This window comes from Glycine soja, chromosome 18 (genome assembly GCF_004193775.1).
Source record: "Glycine soja cultivar W05 chromosome 18, ASM419377v2, whole genome shotgun sequence".
Classification (NCBI taxonomy): domain Eukaryota; kingdom Viridiplantae; phylum Streptophyta; class Magnoliopsida; order Fabales; family Fabaceae; genus Glycine; species Glycine soja.
Window position 1 is genome coordinate 19,727,031 of NC_041019.1, and position 27,100 is coordinate 19,754,130.

The 27,100-nt window shown below is 32.4% G+C and overlaps 1 protein-coding gene across 2 annotated transcripts; it reads left to right on the plus strand.

Moving 5' to 3' along the window:
• The first annotated feature begins 5,923 nt into the window (after window positions 1–5,923).
• Window positions 5,924–10,416, plus strand: LOC114395815 (mediator of RNA polymerase II transcription subunit 18-like). Of its 2 annotated transcripts, XM_028357671.1 has the most exons (7): window positions 5,924–6,059; window positions 6,142–6,573; window positions 8,429–8,479; window positions 8,949–9,048; window positions 9,369–9,426; window positions 9,514–9,870; window positions 10,217–10,416. In XM_028357671.1, the coding sequence occupies exons 3-7, from the start codon at window positions 8,435–8,437 to the stop codon at window positions 10,308–10,310; spliced, it is 654 nt and encodes a 217-aa protein (XP_028213472.1). In that variant the 5' UTR covers window positions 5,924–6,059; window positions 6,142–6,573; window positions 8,429–8,434; the 3' UTR covers window positions 10,311–10,416. The 2 variants fall into 2 exon arrangements, with proteins under 2 accessions (XP_028213472.1, XP_028213471.1); XM_028357670.1 differs by lacking the exons at window positions 5,924–6,059; window positions 6,142–6,573 and having other exon boundaries at window positions 8,369–8,479.
• The last annotated feature ends 16,684 nt before the right edge of the window (window positions 10,417–27,100 follow it).

Here is a 27,100-nt window from a genome sequence, read left to right on the forward strand (position 1 = left end):
AAATAATAATACATATAAATAAATAACTGACAACAATCGTCTTTTTGTAGGGGCTACTTGGGTTGGTGCGCGTGTTACAAACGCATCCACTTGACCTCCATATTGTGTACCTAAATTCTCAATAAACAATAACAACTATCCAAGATATATTGCCCAAATTAGGCGTAAAAAATGCATGGAAACACAAATTGTATCAAACAAAAAAAAAACAAAGGATAGATCTAGATATGCACTATTGCGTCTATAGTAAAAGGACACCTAACTAGCTCTTGTGTGAGTGTTAAGTTATAAATATCAATCAAACTATGCAAGAACTTCAATTACATTTACCATTAGCATTATATTAACATCAATGTCAACATGAGAATTCTGATAGCATCTATTATACCATGTATGGTTGTCCATTCATCAATGGAGCTTCAATTCATATGATTAATTTTACTTGTATAAGTAGTTTTGCTCTATTGCTTCAATGATTAATATTACAAGTAAAATTCTTGTTGATAACTAATGCACAAAAATTGGAACGAGCAATCCTTCCTCTTGATAACAACAAAAAATGCAATACCACTTGAAACAACAATTAGCACAATTACCCTTTGTGACCTTAAAACAACAAATAAGGTTTTCTAAATAAATGTGTTGCCAATTCCACCTTGACATATATATAAATAAAAAAAAACCATATTTTTTCATAAAATATGACATCTATTATTTTATTATAGACTTAATTGTTCTTTTGTCAAAAGTTTCATTAGAAACTTGTGAAAATAAGTTAATTCACTTGTGTCATATTTTAACTCATCCACAATAAATTTATTTTGGAAAGCTAACACCTCTAACCAAACTAGAGTTGATAGACATGCATAATCATTTGTATATCTTTCATTAAAAATTAACAACTTCTTCAATTCTATAAGACTTTTTTTAGCTTATTCTCCCCAATTTATAGACCTATAGAAGGAAAAACAAACTGTTTATAACATTATTAACTATTGAATATTACTTTTAATCAAATATAATAATTACATTATTCAAACATACACCTAGTACATTTAAAGATTTTTTTTCTTTCATACACAATGCTATTAGACAACAACTTCCAAGTGGAGTAAAAAAATAACATTAGGTCTATCCATTATATTCATGACCAGCAAAGTCACATAATCTCCTCAAGTAATTTTCATATGCAAATTCACTTGATCCATTAATTACATCAATGTACTATTTGTCATTTGTTACAAAACTCAAATCTGTATGAATTCACATAAATAAAATTGGATGAAAATTTTGTATGTGAGTTTTCTTTCCTCATCATATATTTTGTCCATCGCAAACTAAGCTAGAAACATTGTATGGACATGTACATTATGGCTAAAAACTAAACACAATTTTCTATTCATGTTAAAACTAAAAATCCTCCAAGTTGTTTTACACGATGTTATATACCTGCAATAATAATATTGTTTAATCTCATTAATTACAACTTTTTTCCAGCATTTTCAACATCAATACTTATTTTCACTATTGCTTTATTATGTCATTTGCTTTGCTAATTTAAACAAATACATGATTAAATTAACTTTTCACCAACATTTTGTTTTACATATTTTGATGTGCTATGCAGATAACCAAGTATGTTTTGATGATGATTTTGTATAAGTGAGTTACATGTCTTCCATAACCTAATCTCAATTTCCAAACTACGTTAATGATGTCATGAAATTGTTATTGTAGTGACTTCTTTCCTTTAATTTGGAAGAGATTGCAATAGTTTACTTAACTTAGATTTGTATAGTTATACATTTATCGGGGAGATAAATTAACCTCAAGATATATATTAAGCATAACATGTACATTAAGATGATATACTATTACATGTGTATTTTAAATCTCAAATCAATGATACAACATAAACATTCAAGGGTAGTGATTCGATTCTGGTAGGCTGCTAGACAAGTCCATGACTCCCACACACTGCTAAAGATATGATTCTCTTCCTTATGGGGGCTTCTCAGAAGCAAAGTGTTTTCTACATGGCTCCCGTTGCTTTTGGATTATTACTTTTGAAAAAACATGCCTTTAAAAACCTTTAAAAAGACAACTTAATCAATCAATTTTTGCCATCAACATTAAATACAAAGTATGGACAATTCCTTCCTTATGAGATTTCTCAATTCTCAAAAGTGCGTGGGACTGTGCCAACCATAATTGGTGTTTGGTTTCACATTAAAGAGTTAAGATTTAATGTCACTTTTGATCCATTAAATTTTACTTTTGTTTCATTTTGGCACATTAAATTTTAAAATTTTCATTTTGATCTTTTATGTTTTCAAAATTTTAATTTTGGTATACTCTTTTCGGTTTTCCGTTTAAAACATTTAACTTTGTTAGTGTTTTAAATTTTAAAATAATTAATTTAACATAATGACAATTAAAACCCACTACTATTTTCATTTTATAAAAAAATTATAAAACAACATAACCCGTAACCTTCCTCCTTCCCCAAAAGCACCAACATTTTTGCAACTTAATGTAATCACATTTCTCATTCTATCATGTCAATGTGCAAAACTACAAGGAGCAACATCGCTGATGTTGGAGTCCTTTGTGTTCAAAGACTCCACCACTCTCTCTCTCTCCTCTCTTTGCACATTCGACCTTCACTCCACCCATGCCCTTGTCACTCCCAAGATCGACTCCTCCCTCTTCAACAAGAACATCGTCTCCCGCCCCTAGTCCTCCCCCACTGTCACCTTGTCGACCTCATCATCGCCCCCAAGCTCCCTCCTTTCCCTGCCCCCCCCCCCCCCCCCCCCGCCCCCAATCACCAACATGCCTAAAACCACATCATCATCGATTACCTCAAACAACCCATCAGAGACAACCTCAAGTTTGACCAAGTCAAACTCGCTTCCCCTTCCCTCCCCTAACCCAAGATCAAGAGGAAGCGTAGCAAAGAGCCTAAAGTCAAAGTCAACTTGGATGACTACTTCAACAAGTTGATAGAAGGAGATGGTGGTTGGTGGTGGTTGAGGAAGGAGAAAGGTTAGGGTTAGGTTTATATTTTTTAAAATAAAATAAAGATAGTAACGATCTTTAGCCTCCACTATGTTATGCTAATTATTTTAAAATTTAAAACACTAACAGAGCTAAGTTTTAAATGGAAAATCGAGAAAAAAGTACTAAAATGAAAATTTTCAAAACATAAAGGACCAGTATAAAACTTTTAAAACTTAATGTACTAAAAAGAAATAAAAGTAAAATTTAATGGACTAAAAGTGACATTAAACCAAGAGTTAATTATGAATCTAAAATTGATTTTTAAAAAAAAATCACATGTTTGAATTCACATCACAGAAGAGTTGAAGTAACTTAATAGTTTTTATGTTGGATAAAAAAATTAGACTTAATTATACTTTTTATTCCAAACTTTTTTTTTTTAACAAATTTTACTCCTAATAAATTTATGTGAAGCATTTTACTCCAAAGTTTTTAAAAAACTTGCAAATTTTGAAAAGTAAAAAATAAAAAATTTAATCATTATTGAAAACAAATAAAATTTAATCATTATTTAAAATATTTAATAAAATAATATTGAATAATTTAAAGTAGAAAAACAATTGAATTAGAAACAAACTATTGAACTCAAATATTAGTTAAAAGTATTGTCTAAAACAAATTATAATTTTTTATTTTTCTTTGTAGTTGAGTTAAATAACATATAGAATTTAAAATAACTCATACAATGTAAAGAATAAAAATAACTTATTACATATAAATCTTATATGGCAATGCATTACATGAAATAAAATATATATAGTGATTCCATACAAAATCGTAATAATAATACATATTATACAAAAGAGTAAAATAATATAATATGTAAATATTTTTATAACATATTTACTAGCATACTTTTTATTATATTAAAGGATAAAACAGAGTTCAATAAAAATCATAATAATATACAAAATTTATAAATTATAAACCTAATATTCGTGCAAAACACATCCAACTATTGAATCTTAACTGTCACTTCATCATCATTATTTTATAGTTGTATTAGGTAAAGACTCAACTAAGATTAATGCTACGAAAAACTTAATCACACCCTCACTATGAGATAGTAATTTTCCAATGTCAAAGTTATTGATTAAGAAACAAGAGAACTTTATTATGTATTTGTTCTCTAACCTCTTCGCCCTTTCCTTTGCAATGTTGAGTTTCTTATTTCTCTTCTTCAACCTTTTAATTTTTAGAAATTAATGTTGAGTTGATATCAATAATTAAAAGAAAAGTAGATGGTATACCATAAAAATGATTAATTTTTTTAGGCTAGTGTGATTAAATGAAATTTATTTTTACACGTGTTTAAAATATATTTGAGAATTCCTTCAAAAAAAATTGTTAATGTACTAAAACCCTCCTTGTAATGACAAATTGTCACTATATGAATACGTGTAATATAAATTTTATTAAATTATTTATGAAAATGAGAATTATTTTTTGTATTTCGCAATTGAGGTTATTATACACCAACAAATATCGTAATTAAATAAAAATTTATGAAAAACTAAATACTAAATCATGAAATCATGTACACAAAGTAGTAGAATTTACACCATGCCTCATAGCATGGCAACCCTAAGTTGAAAATATCAAGTACCAAGTATTTCTCAAATTAAACAAAAGATATTCAACATGAATTCATATGAAGTAGAGAAAGTGAAACTACAACAAAAATTCTTTCTCCAAAACTATTTCAGCGAAAATAATTTCATGTTAGTTAATTTATATATTTACTAATATTTTAAAAATTAATATAAATTTTTATTTTTCTTAAACTAATATTTTGATTCCTAAAAATATATTATATTTTTATTAATTTCTAAAAATACGATATGCTTCTATGAATCAAAATATTGATCTAGTGAAAAAAAAATGTTAACAAGTATCTTTAGATATTAATTAAGGAACCAGGAAGAGTTAAGAGTTAAAGTTGCAACATAAAAAATGCCAAACCTTTTCTTTTCTTCTAAACTACTTCGCCCACAAGGACTGTTTCTATCACTAGTACACTGAAACTTGTGCTTAGTCTGGCAGCAAAGTGAATCGTGCCTTCCCTTTCTACCTTCCTCACACTCACTCTCTTTCTCATCTCATAGGTAACTGTTAGAACAAATGAAAGTTTGAAAAAAAAAAGAAAAAAAAAAGTTTCAAGTTCCACATCGCTCAGGATAAACGCTTGAATAGTGTTTCACTCCCTATATATAGAGAACTCATTTCTTCTTTTTTTTCTTGCCCCAGTTGAGAAGCATTTCCTCAACTTTTCTTTCTCCCTCCCATATTTCAGCCGATGCATTTCCGGCAAACTTCTCCTTCTTTCTTTCTGTCGCTCTAAAATTTTGGTTGCCTTTAAGAGTGACTTTGTAAGTCATATTTTTCGGTTGCCTTTAAGAGTGACTTTGTAAGTCATATTTTTCGATTGCCTTTAAGAGTGACATTTGTAAGTCATATTTTTCGGTTGGTTTTAAGAGTGACTTTTTAAGTTACATTTTTCGGTTAGCTATTAGAGTGACTTTTCAAGTCATATTTTCGGGTGGCTTTAGAGTAACTTTTCAAGTCATACAAGAGGGTGTAATTCTAGAAAAGGTTCTCTCAGTGCAGTGGGAATCTTATACAGTGATCTGGGCTGTTTTATCCTGGGGACGTCGTGGTTGATAGTCTGCTTGCACAATTTTTGGCAATGCCACAAAACGTCTTAAAGAAAGCGACATTGTCCGTGACTCAGCCAGTAATTTTTTCGGTTCGCCATAAACTATTGTTACAACAGTAACTTATTCCCTCATTCTCCCTTTCCCTTCCAATTCCATTTCTCATTTCTTTCTTTCTTTTTTCATTTTTCAACTGACGCCAAAGAAATCATCATCACCGAAGAGGGTTACACCGTCATATCTTCCCTTTCACCGTTCTCCAATTACCATTTTCCTCCGATTTCGTCCTTCTTGATTTCGTCAACAGCACTTTCTACACCGCACAATTCCCCATTACCGAAGGTTCTTTCTTTCCTTCTTTTTCCCTCTTATGTGGTGTGCCAAGGTTTCGATTTTTATTGATATTTTGTGGTTACTGTGGCAGAAACCGTTTTCACGAGGCTTTCCAGATCCTCTCCAAATGAAAATAATTGGACCAATTAACAAATTTTCAACCATTAGATTAAATTGGGATGAGATTTGGTGTCGTTTCCAATTAACAAATGTTGTTGTCTTAAAAAAATATATTAAATTTGAGTTTAATATATTTTTTAAAACAACAATATTCAGTCTCTTTCCCGCACGAGAACAAAATCCCTTCCCCGTTCACGCGACTGCTTCTCCCAGCACGACCTTTGACGGACGACGGGTGCTGAACGTCGACGGATGACTTCTCTCCTCTCGCTTTTTTCCGACGTGGTTTAAATCTGGCGAGGTCAGCACTGTACCTCCACACGTTTTCCGGCGAGGTAGCTCTTCTCTCGCCCTTTTTCGGTGCTTTCCGGCGAGGTCGCATTCTCTGCAGGTTTCCGTTCAGGTAAGGTGTCCTTTTCAATGCTGTTTCTATTTTTGCCCTTTTTCTGGGTTTCTATCGTGTGTTTTTTCCTTTTTTGGCTTTTCGCATTTCTATTGTAAGGTGCTGTGAGCCTGTGAGATGATACTGTGTTTTTAGCTTTTCCCCCTAGTTTTTTGGGTAATGAGTTGACTCATGACTTAGAGTGGATCTCAGGGCATTGGTCTTTTTCCTCAGCAAAATCCACTGTTTAAGCGAAAAGAATTGTCGGATGTTGTGATGAGTATTGGATAGAATGAAGCGGTTTCTCCTGTTTTAAAAAACAAAAAAAAATGAAGTTGGACACGTGGCCAAATCTCGGTTCCCAATTTAATCTAATGATTGAAAATTTATTAATAGGAGATTCTCCAATTATTTTTAATTGGAGAAGATCCGGAAATACGTGTTTTTGGTTTCTAGAATTTCAATTTCCCACATATTGGCCAAATCTCGGTTCTAATGAAGCCTCTGCTTGTACAATCCAACTTTTCTTAATTATAGATAAAAGCATTGTGTTCTGGTCTATTCACTCGCCTTGTACCCAGTAACACAGAGGGTGAAACAGAAAATTTTAGGCAAAATTAAAGAGCGGGATATTTTACGATCTGTGGTTAAAATGTAAATATGCATTCTCTCATCGTGAGTGGCGGATCCATAAAACCTTTTTAGTGGAGACAAAAGAATTGTCTATAATATGTTTTCTGACAAAAAAAATTTATTTCTAATAATTTTTTACATTCTTTTTCTTTAAAAATTATTTGTGGGGGCAATCTTAATTTTTTTATGGGGGCAAAAACAATAATTATTTACATCCGCCCCTCATGTCAAACTGTGGCCATTCCAATTAAGTGCATGACTAGGCTAAGCAAGAAAAGGCAACTAGTTATCTTAAATATAATATAATAATTGGGATTAACCATGACAAGACAAGATAAGCACCATCTGCCTGGTCTCTTATTGTCACCATCACCATCTATTATTCTGGCTGCTCTTGATTTTCATGTCACCTTCTTCATGTGTTTTTTATGTGATGGAGATGGATATGTCAAATGAAATGATATACTTTTCGATTTGGTTGTTTAGGAAATCCAGAAATGAAATGCTGATGCGAATGTGAAACTCATAATGTTTTAGCTTAAGATTTGCTTAATAAGCAAAATCAAATCAAATGATCATATACTTTTTAGTTTTCTTTAGGATCATTTATTAATCCGACCCCACCCCATTCCTATCTATCCCCTTTCTTGTTAACTAGGATGAAGCTCAGTCTGCTCAGATAATACGTTAAGAGAAGGAAAAGATGAGGAGAGGGGAGTGAAGCAGTGAAACACTTATAACAAACGTGTAATTGTTCAGTTTAAATTTGCATGCCAACTGTTTTTGCACATCTTTCTCACTTTGCCTTCATGTGAGCTAGAAATGCCTCTGCCCATTGTTCACTACTCTCTCTTATCTTTTCAAGTTGTGTTTTCCTTTTTATTGATGAGGTTCTCTGCATTTCTTTGCCATTTGGGGTTCTATTGTTGGTTTAGCATGTTATTAACAGTAAGGTCATCTTTTGATTTCAAGTCTATATTGAGCAGTGTTGCTATGTTGGTGACTCCCAGTGTAGTATGCATCTAGAACTCTAGAAGTAGAAACTCATCTTGGCACCACTCTCTCTATCTCACTCACAACTCAAACAGTCACAAGCAACTGTTGGCATTTTATGCCAATGCAGACTACGCAGTACAGTTGGAGCAAGACGCTTTTTTCTCTGTTTTATCTCTATAAATATTGGATGGATTTATCGAAAGTGTTAGATTGCATAAATAATACATACATCTCTTGTGCAATGCAGCTGTGCATGGTGGATATGGAATGCGTGGTTCAGGGAATTATAGAGACACAGGTGAGTTTATGTTTTTGTTGAATTGTTAATTGGCAATTGCTTTTTCTTTCAAGAATATGGCAGATGTATTGGAATTAAATTGATCTGGCTAAGCCATCTCTAGATGTTAGAAATTTTAGATGCAGGATGCGGCTATTATAAATCATCATGTTTCATGTTAATGCCATAATCTCTATTTTCCCACTCTTGTTTTAAGAATGCTGGCTGTGATTGCTTGCGTGTTACTTGCATTTAATATTTGAATTCTACCCATGAAAAGTAACTTAATGCTCTAGTAACCCAAATGCCCTAGGCACTAGGCAGTAAGGAAAAAGATTGAGTAGCCACCTGAATGGATCCCGTTCTCAAATAAAATGCATACAAATGTTTTAAGATGTTTTGTTAGTATTGCATTTTTTCAGAAGGAAACTTTCATGTTTTTGGCTGTGTGAGACAACCTTGGCGGTTGATATTTTGTTATCTTTTGCAGCATGTTGAGGCCTTGGAGATTCTTCTTCAAGGACTATGTGGTGTTCAGAGAGAACGATTGAGGATCCATGAAATATGCCTCAAGAGTGGTCCACATCTGGGTAAGTGTTTTGTTTCAATATTTTGCTATTTTGTGGCCAACAATATTTCCATATGTTTTTGCTGCTATGAAATTTATTTTATCACTAATGAAGGGGAAAATAATATCATTATTCTGGGAAAGACAAGTATGATATAATATAACTTACATTAGGAACCAGGGAAACAAACACCCATACAACGAAGACTTCAATTTTTATGTGTCTAAGAAGCAAGCCCCCGAGAATCTGAGAGCACATATGTTATGATTTAAGATTTTTCTTGAGTATATATTTTGACCTTTCTCCAATTAATCATACCATTTTATGGTCTTTATTTCTAGGTACTGTAGCCTCAGAGGTTCGACTGTTGTGTGACCTAGAGCAAGCTGAACCTTCGTGGTAAACCATGCAACTTCACTGTCAAAAACTCGTTAGAACTTTTTTCCATAAATCATATATTTAATTTATGCTTGATGGGTTGTTCAGGACTGTTATACATGCAGGTGGTGCAATGAGGGGAGCAGGCGCAGAGCAAATTTCTGTTCTGGTTAGGTCAATGGTGGAAAGCAAAACAAGCAAGAATGCACTGCGCATGTTTTATACACTGGGGTACAAGTTAGACCATGAGCTGCTGAGGGTGGGATTTTCCTTCAATTTCCACAGGGGTGCACAAATCACTGTAACGGTTTCATCAATCAATAAAATGCTGAAGCTCCATGCAACTGACGAGGCCATGCCAGTAACACCTGGTATACAAATGGTTGAAGTAACAGCACCTGCAACTGCTGAAACCTATGCTGAAGTTGCGTCTGCTGTGTCATCCTTTTGTGAATACCTTGCACCGTAAGTTTCTTCTTGCTTTCTCAATTGCACATTTTTCTATACTAAGTGCAAATATTTTACTCACCTAGAACCTGGAGCTGCCAGTAACCGGCAGGTTTAGTATATTGTGAACTTCATCCATATTTGGCTAAGGGGTCATAGATTGAATAATTTTGTCATGCTTGTTTGGTATTGCTCAGTTATGACTGTCTAAGGTCTTACCATCATATTAGAATTAGTTACTGGTTATCAATTTAGGTGGATCAGATTAGCAACCCTTTGAGTTTGCAGAAAAATTATCATGCTTTTAGAATGTTCCTTCACATTTATCATTTACATATGTAACTGTTTGGTGTGAATTTCCCAGGCTTCTCCACCTGTCGAAACCAGGCATTTCAACTGGTGTTGTTCCTGCAGCTGCTGCATCTCTGATGTCTGATGGTGGGGGTACAACGTTGTAGTGGGACTGTACTGTTATCTTTATAAATGCACACTTTATGTACATTGAAGTTCCATGACCCCACTTGCTTAATTCATATAAAGAGACGTGAATATCAATTTTCTCTTGACTAGACATGTGAAAATTTAACGTAGGAACTTGTCTTCGGCCTTCCCATAAATCAATAGAAATTTGCACCTACCCTTTTGTTTGTTTTTTTTGTCTGTGCTGAAAATGTATAAGTTATCTTTTAGAAAAAATAGCCCACGATATGAATGAAAATTTAGTCAACGTATGCAATTATGCACCTACCCTTTTTTTTTTGAAGTGTTTATGAGCCTACCCTTCTTTACTGATTTTTACTTTCCTGATAAATATACAAAAGATTTTGTTAACGTCATTTCTTACATCAAATTAAAAAAAACTAGAGACAAAATATTAAATATAATTGAATAAAAGATAGGTTAGGATATTTCTTTATTAATTGAAGGATTTTAAGTATCGTAAAACTATACTAGTATCTGCTTTCTTTATCATTATTCATTCAGCAAACTGATAACTATTTTTTTTACCTTTTTTACAATCATATATTCATTAAAAAATGTAAACAAGTATATTATTTTTTTACTTATTTTTATACATAAAGAAATAATAATTTTTATGAATAAATAAAAATTAATGTTAAATTTATATAATAACTAACTAAACTAATAATATTCTTAATTAAAAGTTAAAGGATTTATGAAAAATTAAATTATTTAAAAAGAATAAGCAAACATTAAATATGACATTTTTTTTTTGGGAATTACATCAGTTATCATCAAATTTCTTTAACATGATATCGCATTTATCTTAAATTAAATTAAGCATTAAATTGAATTATACTAATAATAAAAAAATATTTCAATTTAGTGTTTATATTTTATTAGATAATTTTATCCTTAAATTACTTCTTAAATTTTTTAATTTTTTTTCTAACTTAGAGTAACTTTTTCACTGTTTTTATATTATTAATTTTTTTATTGTCACTTTTTTTTTATTAATATCCTGTGGATCTCATTGCTTGTATATGGAAACTAGTCGGTAACCTGTGCGTACGCACGAGTTTTTGTCTAAATGATTTTCGATGGAAGAATAAAAAAGAAAGAGATTGTAAAAAGATAAAAGAACTAACATTCATATTAAATAGTTCTAAATAGTAGAGTTGATCAATTGTCAAATTGTTTGAGTCACTTGATTAACCAAACTTCAAAGGTTGATGTTCATGTGAATTTGAAACCCGTGCATACATATGAGTCACTCGATGAAAGAATAAAAAGAAAGAGATTGTAAAAAGATAAAAGAACTAACATTCATATTAAATAATTCTAAATAGTAGAGTTGATCAATTGTCAAATTGTTTGAGTCACTTGATTAACCAAACTTCAAAGGTTGATGTTCATATGAATTTGAAACCCGTGCATATGTATGAGTCATTTGATTAAGGGACTTCAAAGGTTGATGTTCATGGATCACTTGATTAAGGAAACTTGATGTTCATGCAAAATAATTGTTTCAGATCACAAAATTAACAAACTATATTAAGATGAATCTCATAAGGCTTAAACATAATAAACAAAATAAATGTTTAAAACTAAAAGGGTTAAAAAGTAAAAAAAAAAGTGTAATTAAATTGAGAATTGAAATTTCAAATAAGTAAAATAGTTTTTTTTATAAATATATGACAGCATGTCAATTATAATATAAATTACTCCATATTTACATTTGTCAGGTCACTTAACAATTGTTAATTTATATTTAAATACTTGAATTTGAAGGACGTCAACAGTGACTACACTATTTCCTCTAATTATCTGCAATAATAGAGAAAAATTAACAATTTCAAATCCATGTTCATGTTCTATTAACTGCACTGTCTTAACAACTTAAATTCAAAAGACAATGCAAAAGAATAGAACTCACCACCATTTCTATGGGATTTTTCTCATTATCATTCACTTCACCACCAAAAAAAATTCAAGTGAAAAATGAGAGGAACGCTAATGTTTTAAAATCCCGTGATTGTTCTGACCTACTTATGGTGGAGAGAAGGGATCAGAGAAACGAACAAAAAAATATGATAATAGCATGACTGCAATTGTAAAGAAGAAAATGAAAAACGAATTAATAAGAATGAAGAAAGAAGACATAAATCCATAGCACAATAGCATGAAATTTGAAGTTGAAATACCTCTCAAATAGCTTGAACCTTCCATAATTTTTTTTAAATAATAATAATAATAATAATAATAATAATAATAATAATAATAAACATGCATAAAACAAAGTACAAAGAAAGAACCTTGAAAGCAAGAAAATCAGAAAGTGGAAAAGAAGGAAAAAAATCAATAAGGAAGAAAAAACATGAAACAAACAATAATAACTAAATAATAATGATAATAATAATAATAATGATAATAGTAATAATAATAATAATAATAATAATAATAATAATAATAATAATAATAACAACAACAACAACAACAAAATTAATTAATTAATTAATTAAATAAAAAAAGAGAAAGTAAGGAAATGTTCTAATTTTCATTGCACAACCGACGTGATTTGTTTCCTGTGTGAATCTCGGCATTAAAGTTGGTATAGGAAACATCAATTATGGGCTGAGGAACCACAATAATAAATGTTAGAAATCAAATACTTTTAATATATGTAACTTCGTGAGTTTGGATGAAGTCCACATAGTCACTTTGGTTGCACATCCACTCAACAAAGCAACAATTTATTCTCTTTCCTAATCCTTTTTATTTATTCTCTAATTAGAAAATAAACTAAGAAACTATAGAAGAACAGAGCCTACATAATAATAATAATAATAATAATAATAATAATAATAATAATAATAACAACAACAACAACAACAACAATAATAATATAAATATTTTTTTTATCAGAGCTTGTTATCTTCTCCTCCAATCTCTTTTTCTTGGTTCTTTCTCTCTCTAGGAATCGTGGCTACCTATTTCAAAACCAAAGAATTGAACAAATAATAAAAATAATTTTAACATTTATAATATAAATGTTTACAACAAATAGAAATCAGACAATTGCAGACCAATACACAGTGAGTGTAATAGAGCATGATTTTTTTATTTTTTTTTACAAAATTCAAGTTATAAATGAGAGGAACACTAACGTCTTCAAATCCCGTGGTTGTCCTGACCTAAAATTGAAGAGATCACAAATTAATAAGAAGGGAATAACGAATAATGAATGAAGAAATATGAGAATAGCATGACTACAATTGTAAAGAAGAAAATGAGACACAAATTAATAAGAATGAAGAAAGAAGAGATAAATCCATAAGGTTGAAACACAAATCAATTAAATATTAAACATTAAATATATTGCAACTTGGGAAATTTGTAGCAAGCAACGACAACACCCTTATTAGAGATGGTATCATAGATGAAGGGAAGATCAAACAGGAAATCTCAGATAGGCTACAAAATATTGAGAGGGGTGAGTTGGAGGTTGAGTTTGAGTGTGTTCCCCTTACTCAATAGCTAGATAGATGTTAAGGATCAAAACTCAATTGAAACCACATTTTGGAGCACAAATCATAGGAATTTCTATGTGTAGATAGTCCTGTCTCATTCTCTCTTGTACATTATTCCATGACTTTGATGGGATTACTTCACTATCCAAGTTTCTAACATTAAATATTATATTTATTTTAGTATTATTATATATTTATTGTTTTTTAGTATTTAATAGTTAATATTATTAGTATATATGAATAAGATAATATTAAAAAATAAAACTAAGTTGTGTTAATATAAATAACTTATTTAGTAGTAATAAATATATGCATTTATAAAAAATTAGTCATTAATAAAATTGATTAATATTTTATACTAATGCAATGTTATGGTGACTAAAAAACTAAAAAAAATCAAAACATCTCTATTTTTAAAATTATTGTATAAAATAGATTAAAAAAACAAAAACACAATCAAAGACGTCTTGAAATTGCCTTTTTAAAAAAATCGATGTAAAATCATTTTGAAAGTGAGGTAAAATTAATGTAACTCAATTTCGATCAAATTTGCTTTGTATTTAAATTTTAATTTGTAACTATTATGAAAAATAGATTGGCAATAATCAACTGAATTTGTGAAGATTTTAAATAGAAAATTAAATTTTAGAATTCTAGATAGAAAAACACCACAAAACTAAATCTGGTTCATTTTAAAAATAGGTGAACTAAAGTAGTTAAATAATGGGTGCGTTCGCATAGGTTGAGTTCGTTGTTATGCCATTTATTGATTTTTAGTGGCTTTTTGTTTGTTACTTTTCATATACATTTTCGTTTAAAGACATTTTTTTTATTTAATTACTCTTATTATATTATTTTTATGTTGAAAACTTTCATAAAATTTAATTTACATTCATCTTAAAATATAATTGACTAAATTTTTCTCTTGTAACACTATTAGAAAATACACTTTCAACATCGGTTATTTAGAACATTCTACATCGGTTCTAAAATCGATGTTGAAAGTGACGATGTTGAATGTATGAATGTTAACATCGGTTTTAGAGAACCGATGTTAACATACATATGACAACATCGGTTCTCTAAATACCCGATGTTAAACACAATGAACAACAGCAAAAAAGTGTATGCATGATGAACGTTGACATTGGTTTTCCAGTAAAACCGATGTTAATATGTTAGTTTAACATCAGTTTTCTAAAAAAACCGATGTTAATGTATGCCCTTAACATCAATTTTTCTAGAAAACCGATGTCAACGTTGATGATGCATACACTTATTTGGTGTAGTTCTTTGTGTATAACATCGGTTATGTGTACATAACCGATGTTAATATTCAAATATTCACATCGGTTATTTATAATTAACCGATGTTAATGTACAATAGTTGACATCGGTTATCAACAGAGAATCGATGTTAAAATACAAACGCTGACATCGGTTATACACAAATAACCGATGTTAATATACAAACGTTAACATCGGTTTTCTATAATAACCGATGTTAAAGTTCATATCGACATCGGTTTTTGTAAATAATCGATGTTGGTTATGATATTAACATCGGTTTTTGTTAATAACTGATGTTGTTTTCAAGTATTTTTTTTATATATACTTTCTATTTTTACAGTAAACCCAAAATTGTACCTGTCAAATGCAATTTCGGGAGGCCCAATTCACAGCAAATAAACATTTTATTCTGCTTTCAAGCAGTTTTAATGATAATAAACATCAAATAATTGATTTATTATAAAGAACAATCATCAAATGAATTCAATGTTCATGTTACATAGAAAATGTAAAAAATGTTAAAAAATGTCCCTAAATCCTAGGCCTGATCTCTAACTCGGAGATAAAATTTTGCCCACTGGATTCGCAATGCTTTTAATCTCTCTGACTCCAATGGTCTAGGATTGTTAAAATACTGCATGATGAAATAAATCATAATAAGTTAATAATGTAATACAAATTATAAATAAATCGATTTTCTTTGAAATAAACTTATCGCTTCCCAATTATTTCTAAAAGTTCCTAAAATGATGGTGGACATCCAGTGCATCACATAGTAGCCGCACTCAGTACTTCCTTTTTGTCTATTACACTAAATACATAATGAAATTTGGATATTAATTAAACAACTAGTGTACAGACACATAAAGAAATATATATAAGTGGAAGTTTTATGTAAATAACGTACCTTGACGACAATCCACCTAACAGAAGCCTTTGATTTAGGCTATGGAGCATCATCAAGACCCTTGATAGCACTGTTCCATATGAGTAACAATTAAAAACTAGTGTTGTACGTTGAGGTATTACAATGCAAATGTATTGAAAAGAACACTAACCTATTAATAATCCCCTTAAGGTAGTTGTCTGGCCTGTTATGCAATGAACAAAACCAGACAACTAAGTGTTCCTTGGACAGGATGACCACCATCTTCCAGTGTCCACTGCAGTGGAACCTAAAATGGGTTAGTACATTAGTAAACATTAATTAAATTTTGTTATTTTGTGACTTACCCATTTAGGTAGGCTCCAAGATACACATCGCGTTGTGAACTCTGCATCCAACTCTTTATGTAACTTTCAGATTCAAACTGCGATTGCCTAAACCTCTGAATGGACTGTGGCTCGAGGAATCCATAGATATCAGAATTCCCCGCTCGCATACATGTTTCAGTGAGATGCCTGTTTATGTTAAGTCAAAGTTAAATATTTATGAATTGAAAGCCATAACTTAGGTAATTAAAAGCCTTTTATATAAAGACTTACAGAATCCACAACTGTAACACTGATATGTTGAGACATTGACCACCGTGTGCGATTTCAGAGAGGTCTTCGTGCTTTATGTATAGGGGGAAATCTGGATTAACGACCCCGAACACGGTGGCATCCCATCTAACCTGATAAGGCCTCAAGAAAAGCTCTGGGATGGTCAATGTCATCAGATAAAGCGGATCATCGACCTCCAGATCGGGCTTCGGAGGTGGTTTTGGCGGAGACACAGCTACCTGTTCATGAAACAAAGTTAAATTGCCAAATTTGAGGCACGCTTAATGAAAGAAAGGTCATGTAGAGAGGCATGAACATATCAGTCCAATGAAAGAAAGGTCATGTAGACAGGCATAACATAAGTTACAAATATACCAGTAATGCATACAACAACAAATTCAAATTAGTTTTCGAATCAAAGATATAAATACCTGACTTTGAGGCTTCAAAGATATAATCAAAGCGCTTCCACAACAACGCCAATTAGCAGTAATAAATGATAACCCTAAAAAAAACCATACAGAAATTAGCCACAGTGTATTTAAAGCCTTTTATCAACAATATGACTCTCACTTCATGGTGATACATTGACTCTCAAAAGACATTATACTGAGAGTGTATTTAAAGCCTTTTGATTTCATTTAAGTTCGAGAATGTGTTTTACTTTTAAAAAGTTTGATATGTTAAAATGTGTTCTACTTCTAAAGGCTTTACTAAGAGGATTTGAATTAGCTTCTGGTCTAAAGATTAATTTTGCCAAAAGTTAGTTTGGGATTATAGGTGGTGGAGTCAATTGGGCTCTGGAAGCAGCTAATATCCTGCATTGCAGACAACTGGATTATCCTTTTTTTTTTTTGGAAGGCAAAAATATGTATATTAATATTAAACAGAACAGTACCAGAGGTACTGAAAATAAAAGATACAAGACACAAAAGTGCCACCTTCCAAAAAGCAAATCAAACCCAACAATAACCCAGCACAACGACCCCCAATACATATAATCAGAAATTCAACCAAAGGCCATCACAAGGAATGCCTTACTGCTAGATTCTCTGAAGAGGAAATTAAAGCAGCAGTGTGGGCTTGTGGAGGAGATAAAAGCCCTGGTCCTGGTGGCTTTAATTTCAATTTTATAAAGCAGTTTTGGGAGACTTTAAAACCTGATTTTACTAGGTTCCTGGATGAGTTTTATATCAATGGCAGATTCCCTAAAGGAAGCAATGCCTCTTTCATAGCCCTCATACCCAAGACCACTAACCCTCAGACTCTTCATGATTATAGACCCATCTCTCTTATAGGATGTGTCTATAAAATAGTGTCCAAAATCCTGGCTACTAGGCTGGCTCGTGTATTACCTCACCTAATAGATGAAAGGCAAACAACTTTTCTTAAAGGGAAGCATATTCTTCATGGGGTGATGATTGCTAATGAGGTTATTACTGAAGCCAAGTATAAAAAAAATCCTTGCATGATCTTCAAAGTGGATTTTGAAAAAGCATATGATTCGGTCTCTTGGGGCTTTTTAAACTACATGATGATGAGGATGGGTTTTTCTGAAAAATGGAGACAATGGATATATGGATGTTTGTCTAGTGCAACCATATCAATTCTGATTAATGGCAGCCCCACTTCGGAGTTTGTGCCACAGAGAGGATTAAGGCAGGGTGATCCCCTTGCCCCCTTTCTTTTTAACATAGTAGCTGAAGGACTTACCGGGTTGATGAGGACAGCAATCTCTAAAAATTTGTTCCACAGTTACCAAGTAGGGAGACAAAAGGAGGAGATTAATATTCTGCAATATGCAGATGATACGCTGTTTTTTGGAACTGCAACTATGGATAATATTAGAGTCCTGAAATCTATCCTCAGAATCTTTGAGATGGTTTTCGGTCTCAAGATTAATTATGCCAAAAGCCAATTTGGGTGCATGGGAAAATCAGAGGTTTGGTATAGGGAGGCAGCCCTTTTTCTCAACTGTGGTCAGCTGGATATCCCCTTTTCCTACCTTGGAATCCCAGTGGGGACAACATCTAAAAGTTGGAATGTGTGGCAGCCTATCATTAGCAAGTTTGAACTCAAACTTAGTAAATGGAAGCAGAAAAGTCTGTCCATGGGAGGAAGGATAACACTCATTAATTATGTATTAACAATGCTTCCCATCTATCTGCTGTCCTTCTTTAGAGTTCCTAAAAAAGTGGTGCATAAGCTAGTCTCAATTCAGAGAAACTTTCTTTGGGGAGGAGGATCTGAGGTGACCAAGATTGCTTGGGTAAATTGGGATACTATCTTCCTTCCCAAGAACAAAGGGGGGCTTGGGATTAAAGACTTGTCCAAGTTTAATGAGGTCTTGCTTGGTAAATGGGGTTGGGACTTGGCAAATAACCAGGATCAGTTTTGGGCCAGAATATTAATGTCCAAATATGGAGGGTGGAATGCATTGTGCTATGGCATAAACAGAGCTGACTCTTCTCCTTGGTGGAAGGATTTAAGATATGTTTTCCAACAGCATCATGGAAATTGCATCTTCAATAATTTGAAGTGGAAGGTAGGTGATGGGACCAGAATCAAGTTCTGAAAAGACAAGTGGAGGGAGGATGATTTAAGTCTCCAAGATAAGTACCCAATCCTATATCAAGTGAGCACTCAGCAGAATCATACTATCAACTCAATGGGCCTCTTAATTGGTAGTAGATGGGAGTGGAAGGTACAATGGAGGAGACATTTCTTTGACCACGAAATTGATACCATGGCAGCATTCATGGCTGACATTGAGGGTGTTCAGATCCAACCTTCAAGTCGGGATTTTCTCAGCTAGGGGGCTGATCCTGCTGGTTATTACTCCACAAAGTTAGCCTACAATCTCCTCAAGGCTGAGGGCAATTCTATTTCTGAAGACAGCAACTATAAGATCATTTGGAGACTGAAAATTCCCCCAAGAGCAAGTGCTTTCTCTTGGAGAATCTTTAAGAACAGACTACCTACTAGGGATAATCTAAGGAGGAGACATGTGGAGCTGCCCTCTTACAACTGTCCTCTTTGTGATCAGGATGAGGAAACTGCTGGCCATATTATGTATTCTTGCAGGAAAACTAGACATCTTTGGTGGGAGAGTTTGAGATGGGCCAATAGGGTGGGTCCTTTCCCTATTGAACCCAAATGCCATTTTCTGCAATTCTCTCAATGGAGTGGAAAAAGCAATGTAGACAATCGATGGAAAGCTTTCCGGATAGCTTTATCCATGACTATTTGGAAGCATAGAAATGCCTTGGTGTTTAACAACCAGAATTTCAGCACCGAAAAAGTCATGGACGAAGCTTTGTTTCACACTTGGTCTTGGATCAACTGCATGGAGAAAGATTTCCATACACATTTTAATCAATGGTCTACTTGCTTAAAGGAGGAAATGTCCTAGGGGTATTCTTTTTTTGTATGGGTATCCACCTATTGTGGTTATATCTTATGTAGTTGGGGCTGGAAGATTTCTGCCTTTGTATATTTTGATATATTTCAGTAGACCTAATACTGATCAACTATTAATAATATCAGATTTTTGTTGTGCAAAAAAAAAGATTGGTAGACCAATGGTTAAATGATGTATTGAAACCTTTCTCTCCACATTTTAGCCAGACCAAGCTAGAATTAAGGCATCATCCAGCACCTTTTGAGGTTCAAAAGGAATGCCATGAAACAGCAAGGAATTCCTAAGCAATCACAAATTGTAATGACATGAAAGGTATGAGACCTAAATTCTGAAATGCTTGAATGCAATCAAAGGTTTCAGCAGAAAAGAATTCCATATCAATGAACTTAGGGTCGATAATGGAACGAGATGAGAAAAGGTTTGAATACCGTTTCTGCTGTTCTTCGGAAGAAAACAATGTGGAAGAGGATAATGAGGGTGGAATTGGTGTTGTGGATGCGCTAGTGGCTCTGGAACGATGAGCTCTTGAAGCCGAAGCGGAGGCGGATGAACCCTTACGTTTCTTTGACGATTCTGCCATTTGAAGGAGTTTTTGCATATTTCAATCGATGAAATCAAAAGAAAAATGAAAAAGAAGAAGATTGCAATTTACGAGAGTCGATTTGATGAAGAAATGAGTGAGATAGGAAGATTTGGAGGTTTGGGAATGGAGGAACGTCGCAAGGAGGAAGGGGCTGCGCAAGGGTTTCTGAAAATGTGATATTTATAAAGCAGGACGCGTGGTAATCGATTACAGTATTCATGTAATCGATTACCAGAACAAAAAATAGCCTTTTCCTAAAAGAAAACTTATTTATAAGTCTAAAAACTTATACTATCTTAAGAGTTAATTATACTAACAAGAAAAGTAAACTAAATTAAACAAAAACAAGCGTCATACTTAATCAAAACACAATCAATCATTCATAAAAATTACCTATCCAAATCACTAAGGTCTAAAAGGCCTAATTCTCTTCTTATTGAAAAGAATATTTCTTTTGGGAGAGGTTTTGTAAAGATATCAGCAAGCTGATTCTTTGTATCAACAAACTCTAATATACAATCTCCCTTTAGGACATGATCTCTAAGAAAATGGTGCCTAATTTCTATATGTTTGGTTCTAGAGTCTTGAACAGGGTTTTTGGATAGATTTATGGCACTAGTATTATCACACCTAATAGGTATACGATCAAGAAGAATACCATAGTCAGATAATTGTTGCTTCATCCATAAAATCTGTGCACAACAACTGCCGGCGGAAATATATTCTGCTTCAGCAGTGGATAAAGCAACACTGTTTTGTTTCTTACTATGCCATGAGACAAGAGCGGATCCAATGAATTGACAAGTTCCACTTGTGCTTTTTCTATCAGTTTTAGATCCGACAAAGTCAGAATCAGAATATCCTATTAAGTTACATGTTGAGTTCTTAGGATACCATAATCCTAAATTTATTGTACCTAATAGATATCTCATGATTCTCTTAACTGCACTCAAATGTGATTGTTTGGGGTTGGATTGAAACCTAGAACACATGCATACACTAAACATAATATCAGGTCTACTAGCAGATAAATAGAGAAGAGATCCAATCATACCTCGATATTGTTTCATGTCTATAGATTGACCAGATTCATCTTTATCTAAGTAACAGCTAGTGCTCATCGGTGTAGCCATGTGTTTTGCACTTTCCATCCCAAATCTTTTGATCAATTCCTTGCAGTACTTGGATTGATTGATGAATATACCTTCTTGAGTTTGCTTGATTTGTAATCCTAGGAAGTACTTTAGTTCTCCCATCATTGACATTTCAAATTCACTTTGCATATCAAGGGAAAACTCCTTGCACAATGAATCATTAGTGGATCCAAATATTATATCATCAACATATATTTGAACCAACAAAATATCATTATGCTTTCTCTTTATGAATAATGTGGTATCCACTTTTCCTCTAGAAAATTCTTTTTCTAGGAGAAAATTACTTAAATGTTCATACCACGCCCTAGGGGCTTGTTTCAAACCATAAAGAGCCTTTTGTAATTTATAAACATGATTTGGTTTATTCGGGATTTCAAAACCTGGAGGTTGTTCAACATATACTTCTTCTTGAATTAAACCATTTAGAAAAGCACTTTTAACATCCATTTGATAGAGCTTAAAATTCATTATGGATGCATATGCTAAGAGCATTCTAATGGCTTCTAATCTTGCAACTGGAGCATATGTTTCTTCATAGTCTATTCCCTCTTCTTGATTATACCCTTTTGCTACTAACCTAGCCTTATTTCTAATAATTATGCCATATTCATCTAATTTATTTCTAAAAACCCATTTTGTTCCTATGACAGGATAATTTTCAGGTTTTTCTACTAGTTTCCACACATTATTTCTTTCAAATTGATCCAGTTCTTCTTGCATGGCAATGATCCAGTTATCATCTACTATGGCTTCTTTTATATTTTTAGGTTCAATCATAGATACAAAAGCCATATTATTGCATAAATCTTTAAGAGAATGTCTAGTTGTTACCCCTTTTGATATATCACCAATAATGTTGTCGAGGGGATGATCTCTTGAGGCTTTCCATTCTCTTGGAAGTTCATTATTTTCTCTAACTCCATTATCTTGAGAATCTTCATTGCTTCCTTCATTTTTTTTCTTTAGAGTCATTTCCATGAATATGTGTATCTTCTAAGGAATCTGAAATATCATCTAAAAAATCCTTCCTTGCAAGAATGGCATTAGACTCATCAAAGGAAACATGTATAGACTCTTCAATTGTCATTGTTCTTTTATTATATATTCTATAAGCTTTACTATGTAGAGAATATCCAAGGAAAATACCTTCATCTGACTTAGCATCAAATTTTCCTAAGTTATCTTTTCCATTATTCAATACAAAACATTTACAACCAAAGATATGAAGATGTGAGATGTTTGGTTTTCTGCCATTGAACAATTCATATGGAGTTTTCTTTAAGATGGGTCTTATTAAAGCCCTATTTAAAATGTAGCATGCAGTGTTAACGGCTTCAGCCCAAAAATATTTTGGAAGAGGTATATCATTTAATAAAGTTCTAGCAATCTCTTCCAAAGATCTATTTTTCCTTTCAACAACACCATTTTTTGAGGGGTTCTTGGTGCAGAAAAGTTATGCTCAATCCCATGCTTATCACAAAATAATTCAAATTCTTTATTTTCAAACTCACCCCCATGATCACTCCTAATAGATATAATCTTGAGATTTTTCTTATTTTGAATGATTTTTGCAAGTTTTCTAAATGCTTGGAATGCATCATTCTTATGAGTGATAAAAAGAGTCCATGTGTATCTAGAATAATCATCAACTATAACAAGAGCATAGTAACTTCCTCCAAAACTCATGATTCTGGAAGGACCAAACAAATCCATATGTAGTAATTGTAAGGGTTGAGTAGTTGAAACAATGTTTTTAGATTTGAAAGAAACTCTAGTTTGTTTTCCCTTTTGACAAGCATCACATAGCCTATCTTTTTCAAATCTTAGTTTTGGCAAACCAACAACTAAATCTTTTGATATTAATCTATTTAGGTGTTCCATGTTTATATGTGCAATCTGTTTATGCCATAACCATGGATCATCATCTTTACTAAGAAAACATTGATTATTATCTAGTTTTTGACTTAAGTCTATCATGTAAACATTGTTGACTCTAAACCCTATATGCTTTATATTCGTATCATGTTTATGTTCAATGACACACTTTTGAGAATCAAATGATACCAGATAGCCTTTGTCACATAATTGACTCACACTAAGCAGACTATGTTTAAGACCTTCAACAAGTAGAACATTTTCAATGGAGGTTGAAGAATTTGTACCTATTTTTCCAACTCCAAGAATTCTACCTTTGTTGTTGTCACCATAAATTACATGTCCGCTTTTCTTGGGAGAGATATGTGTGAATTTTGATTCGTCTCCCGTCATATGTTTTGAGCATCCGCTATCTATGTACCACTTTTTCCTCAAGGGTTTCTACAAAATCAAGGTTGTAACTTAGGTACCCAAACTTTATTGGGTCCTTGTGTGTTAGTATGAATAACAGATCCTTTTGGGACCTAAATCATTTTAATATTGTTACAATTTCTTCTAAAATAGCATGTAGATGTGTCATGCCCTTTTCTTCCACAGTAAAAACATGTGATAAAACTAGAATTATATTTTTGTGTGGAAGTAGAGAAATTTTTATGAAATTGTTTTTGTTGTTTTTCAGATTTATATCCTAGTCCAGCCTTATTGGAGGCATGTCTTTGTTTTCCTAATATGAAATCTAAATTATTTTTACTATAAGAAAATTTTGCAAGTGAGTTTTTCAACTCTTTGATTTCTTTTTCATACTTTTCACAACAACTACAAGAATCTAACATTTTCTTGTCAGAAATAGTAGAGATATGAACTTTTTCATTTGGTTTAGAAATTGAGACTTCATTTCTAAGATGATCAAATTCTTTGTTTAATTTTGAAATTTCATTTTCTAAATTTGAAATTGTTTTCTTTGAAGATGAAACTAACTTTGCAAGTTTAATTGACTCTTTATGCAGATCAGTAAATGCATCTTGCAATTCATCAAAAGAAATAGATAAATTGTTTGAAGATGTTACCTCTTCATCACTTTCATAACTTTTTTCCATAAGGCAGAGGTTTATTTCTTCATTTTCTGAATCTTCAAAAGATTACATATCGTTTTCATCCCATGTAATGTATGCTTTCTTCAATTTCTTTTCATTAATATTATTCTTTTCAGACTTCTCCATCTTTTTCTTGAAGATGGGACAATCAACCCTCAGATGTCCAGGTTGATTGCACTCAAAGCATTTTAGAGTAGAGGATGAAGTTTTTGTCCTTCTTTTAGGTTTAAAATTGGGTCGCTTTTGATTTCCTCTGACTCTCAAGAACTTGTTGAATCTTTTACAAAAAGACTAATATCTTCATCATTATCCAAGTCAATTGAATCTTCTTTATCACTGTCTTCTTGGATTGCAAATGAGGCTTTAAGAGCGATTCCCTTCTTCTTCTTATCAGTTTCTTCATGCTGATTTAATCTTAGTAATTCCATTTCATGCTCCTGCAATTTTCCAAATAACGTAGCAAGAGACATACTAGACAAATCTTGAGATTCTGTGATGGCTGTTACCTTTGGTTGCCATTCTCTATGAAGGCATCTTAAGACTTTATTTACTAGATCTTCATTTTGAAAAGTTTTTCCTAGATATGCAAGATGATTAACTATGTGTGTGAACCTCTTTTGCATGTCTTGTATACTTTCATTTACATCCATCCTAAAAAGTTCATATTCACGAGTTAAAGTGTTTATCCTAGATCTTTTAACATCTGTTGTGCCTTCTTGTGTTACTTGTAGTGTATCCCACATATCCTTAGCACTTTTACAATTTGAAACCCTAAAGTATTCATCTATTCCTAGGGCAGATGTAATAATATTTTTTGCCTTTAAATTATATTGTACTAATCTTCTTTCTTCCTCAGTCCAATCTGCTCTAGGTTTTTCTATTGTTGCACTTCCGGCCATTATAGAGGGAACATAAGGTCCTTGTTCTATGGCTTCCCAAATATTTAAATCTATTGCCTCTATAAAGATTTACATGCGGGTTTTCCAGTAGTGGTAACCCACTCCATTAAAGATGGGAGGTCTATTTATAGAATTTCCCTCGGGAAACAAGTAGTTTGATGAGGCCATAATTCTTGAAGCTTCTAAACTTTATACAAGAATGAAGCTCTGATACCACTTGTTAGACAAGTGGCCTCAGATATCTTAAGAAGGGGGGTTGAATTAAGATATTACAAATTATTTCCCCAATTAAAAATTCTATTTAACTTTCTATTCAAGTTACAAATTCCCTTAATAATGAATTTCTTAAATAATGATTCAAATAGAACAATTTGAATATGAATATAAAACAATAATAAATAAAGGAGTTTAAGGGAAGAGAAAGTGCAAACTCAGATTTATACTGGTTCGGCCACACCCTTGTGCCTACGTCTAGTCCCCAAGCAACCCGCTTGAGAGTTCCACTATCTTGTAAATTCCTTTTACAAGTTCTAAACACACAAGGACAATCCTTCATTTGTGTTTAGAATCCTTTCACAACAAGAGACCCTCGGTCTCTTAATCCCTTTTCAGAATAAAGAAGAAGAGAAGAAGAAATCTCTCTAGAAAGAGATAGATTGAACAATTTGAGCACTCAAATAATTCCTTATTGAATCACAAGTGTTTTGGCCAAGGAATTTGTAAGAGGATAAAACAATTTTGCTTGTTAAGAGGATAAGACCTTTTTGTTCTTCAAAACTCTTGTTCAATTCGTGTCTCTAGTCACATATATATAAGCCTTTGATGGCCACTTAAGAATCAGATAAAAAGATGTGACTGTTGAGAATGTTTTCTGAAAAACTCCTCTGGTAATCGATTACAGTATGTGTGTAATCGATTACAAGCTTTAAAATTTGAATTAAAACGTTCAGAAACTGCTGGTAATCGATTACCATATATGTGTAGTCGATTACACAATGCAAATTTTGAATTCAAATTTTAATAGCTGTTGTAAATCCGTTTTGGCCACTGGTAATCGATTACATCCTCTGGTAATCGATTACATCCTCTGGTAATCGATTACCAGAGAGTAAATTTGTTGAAAAAGACTTTTTAACTTAAATTTCTTGGCCAAACCTTTTGCTACTTCAATTGAAATTCCCTTCCTATTTAATATACCATTTCTAAGACTCTAGAGACTGTCTTGATCATCCATCTTGAATATCTTTAATTTCTTTGTCTTGAATAAAGCTTTGAGACGCATGTGAAACTTTGGCATCATCAAAACATTCAGCTTGATCCTTTGTCTACAATTTTTTATTTGGAGACTGCCAGACCATTTTGTTTAATAACACGGATGAAAGTTTGCAAATGTTTGAAATGTTGGTCAATGTTTTGAGAAAAAATTAAGACATCATCTATGTAGGCAATGAC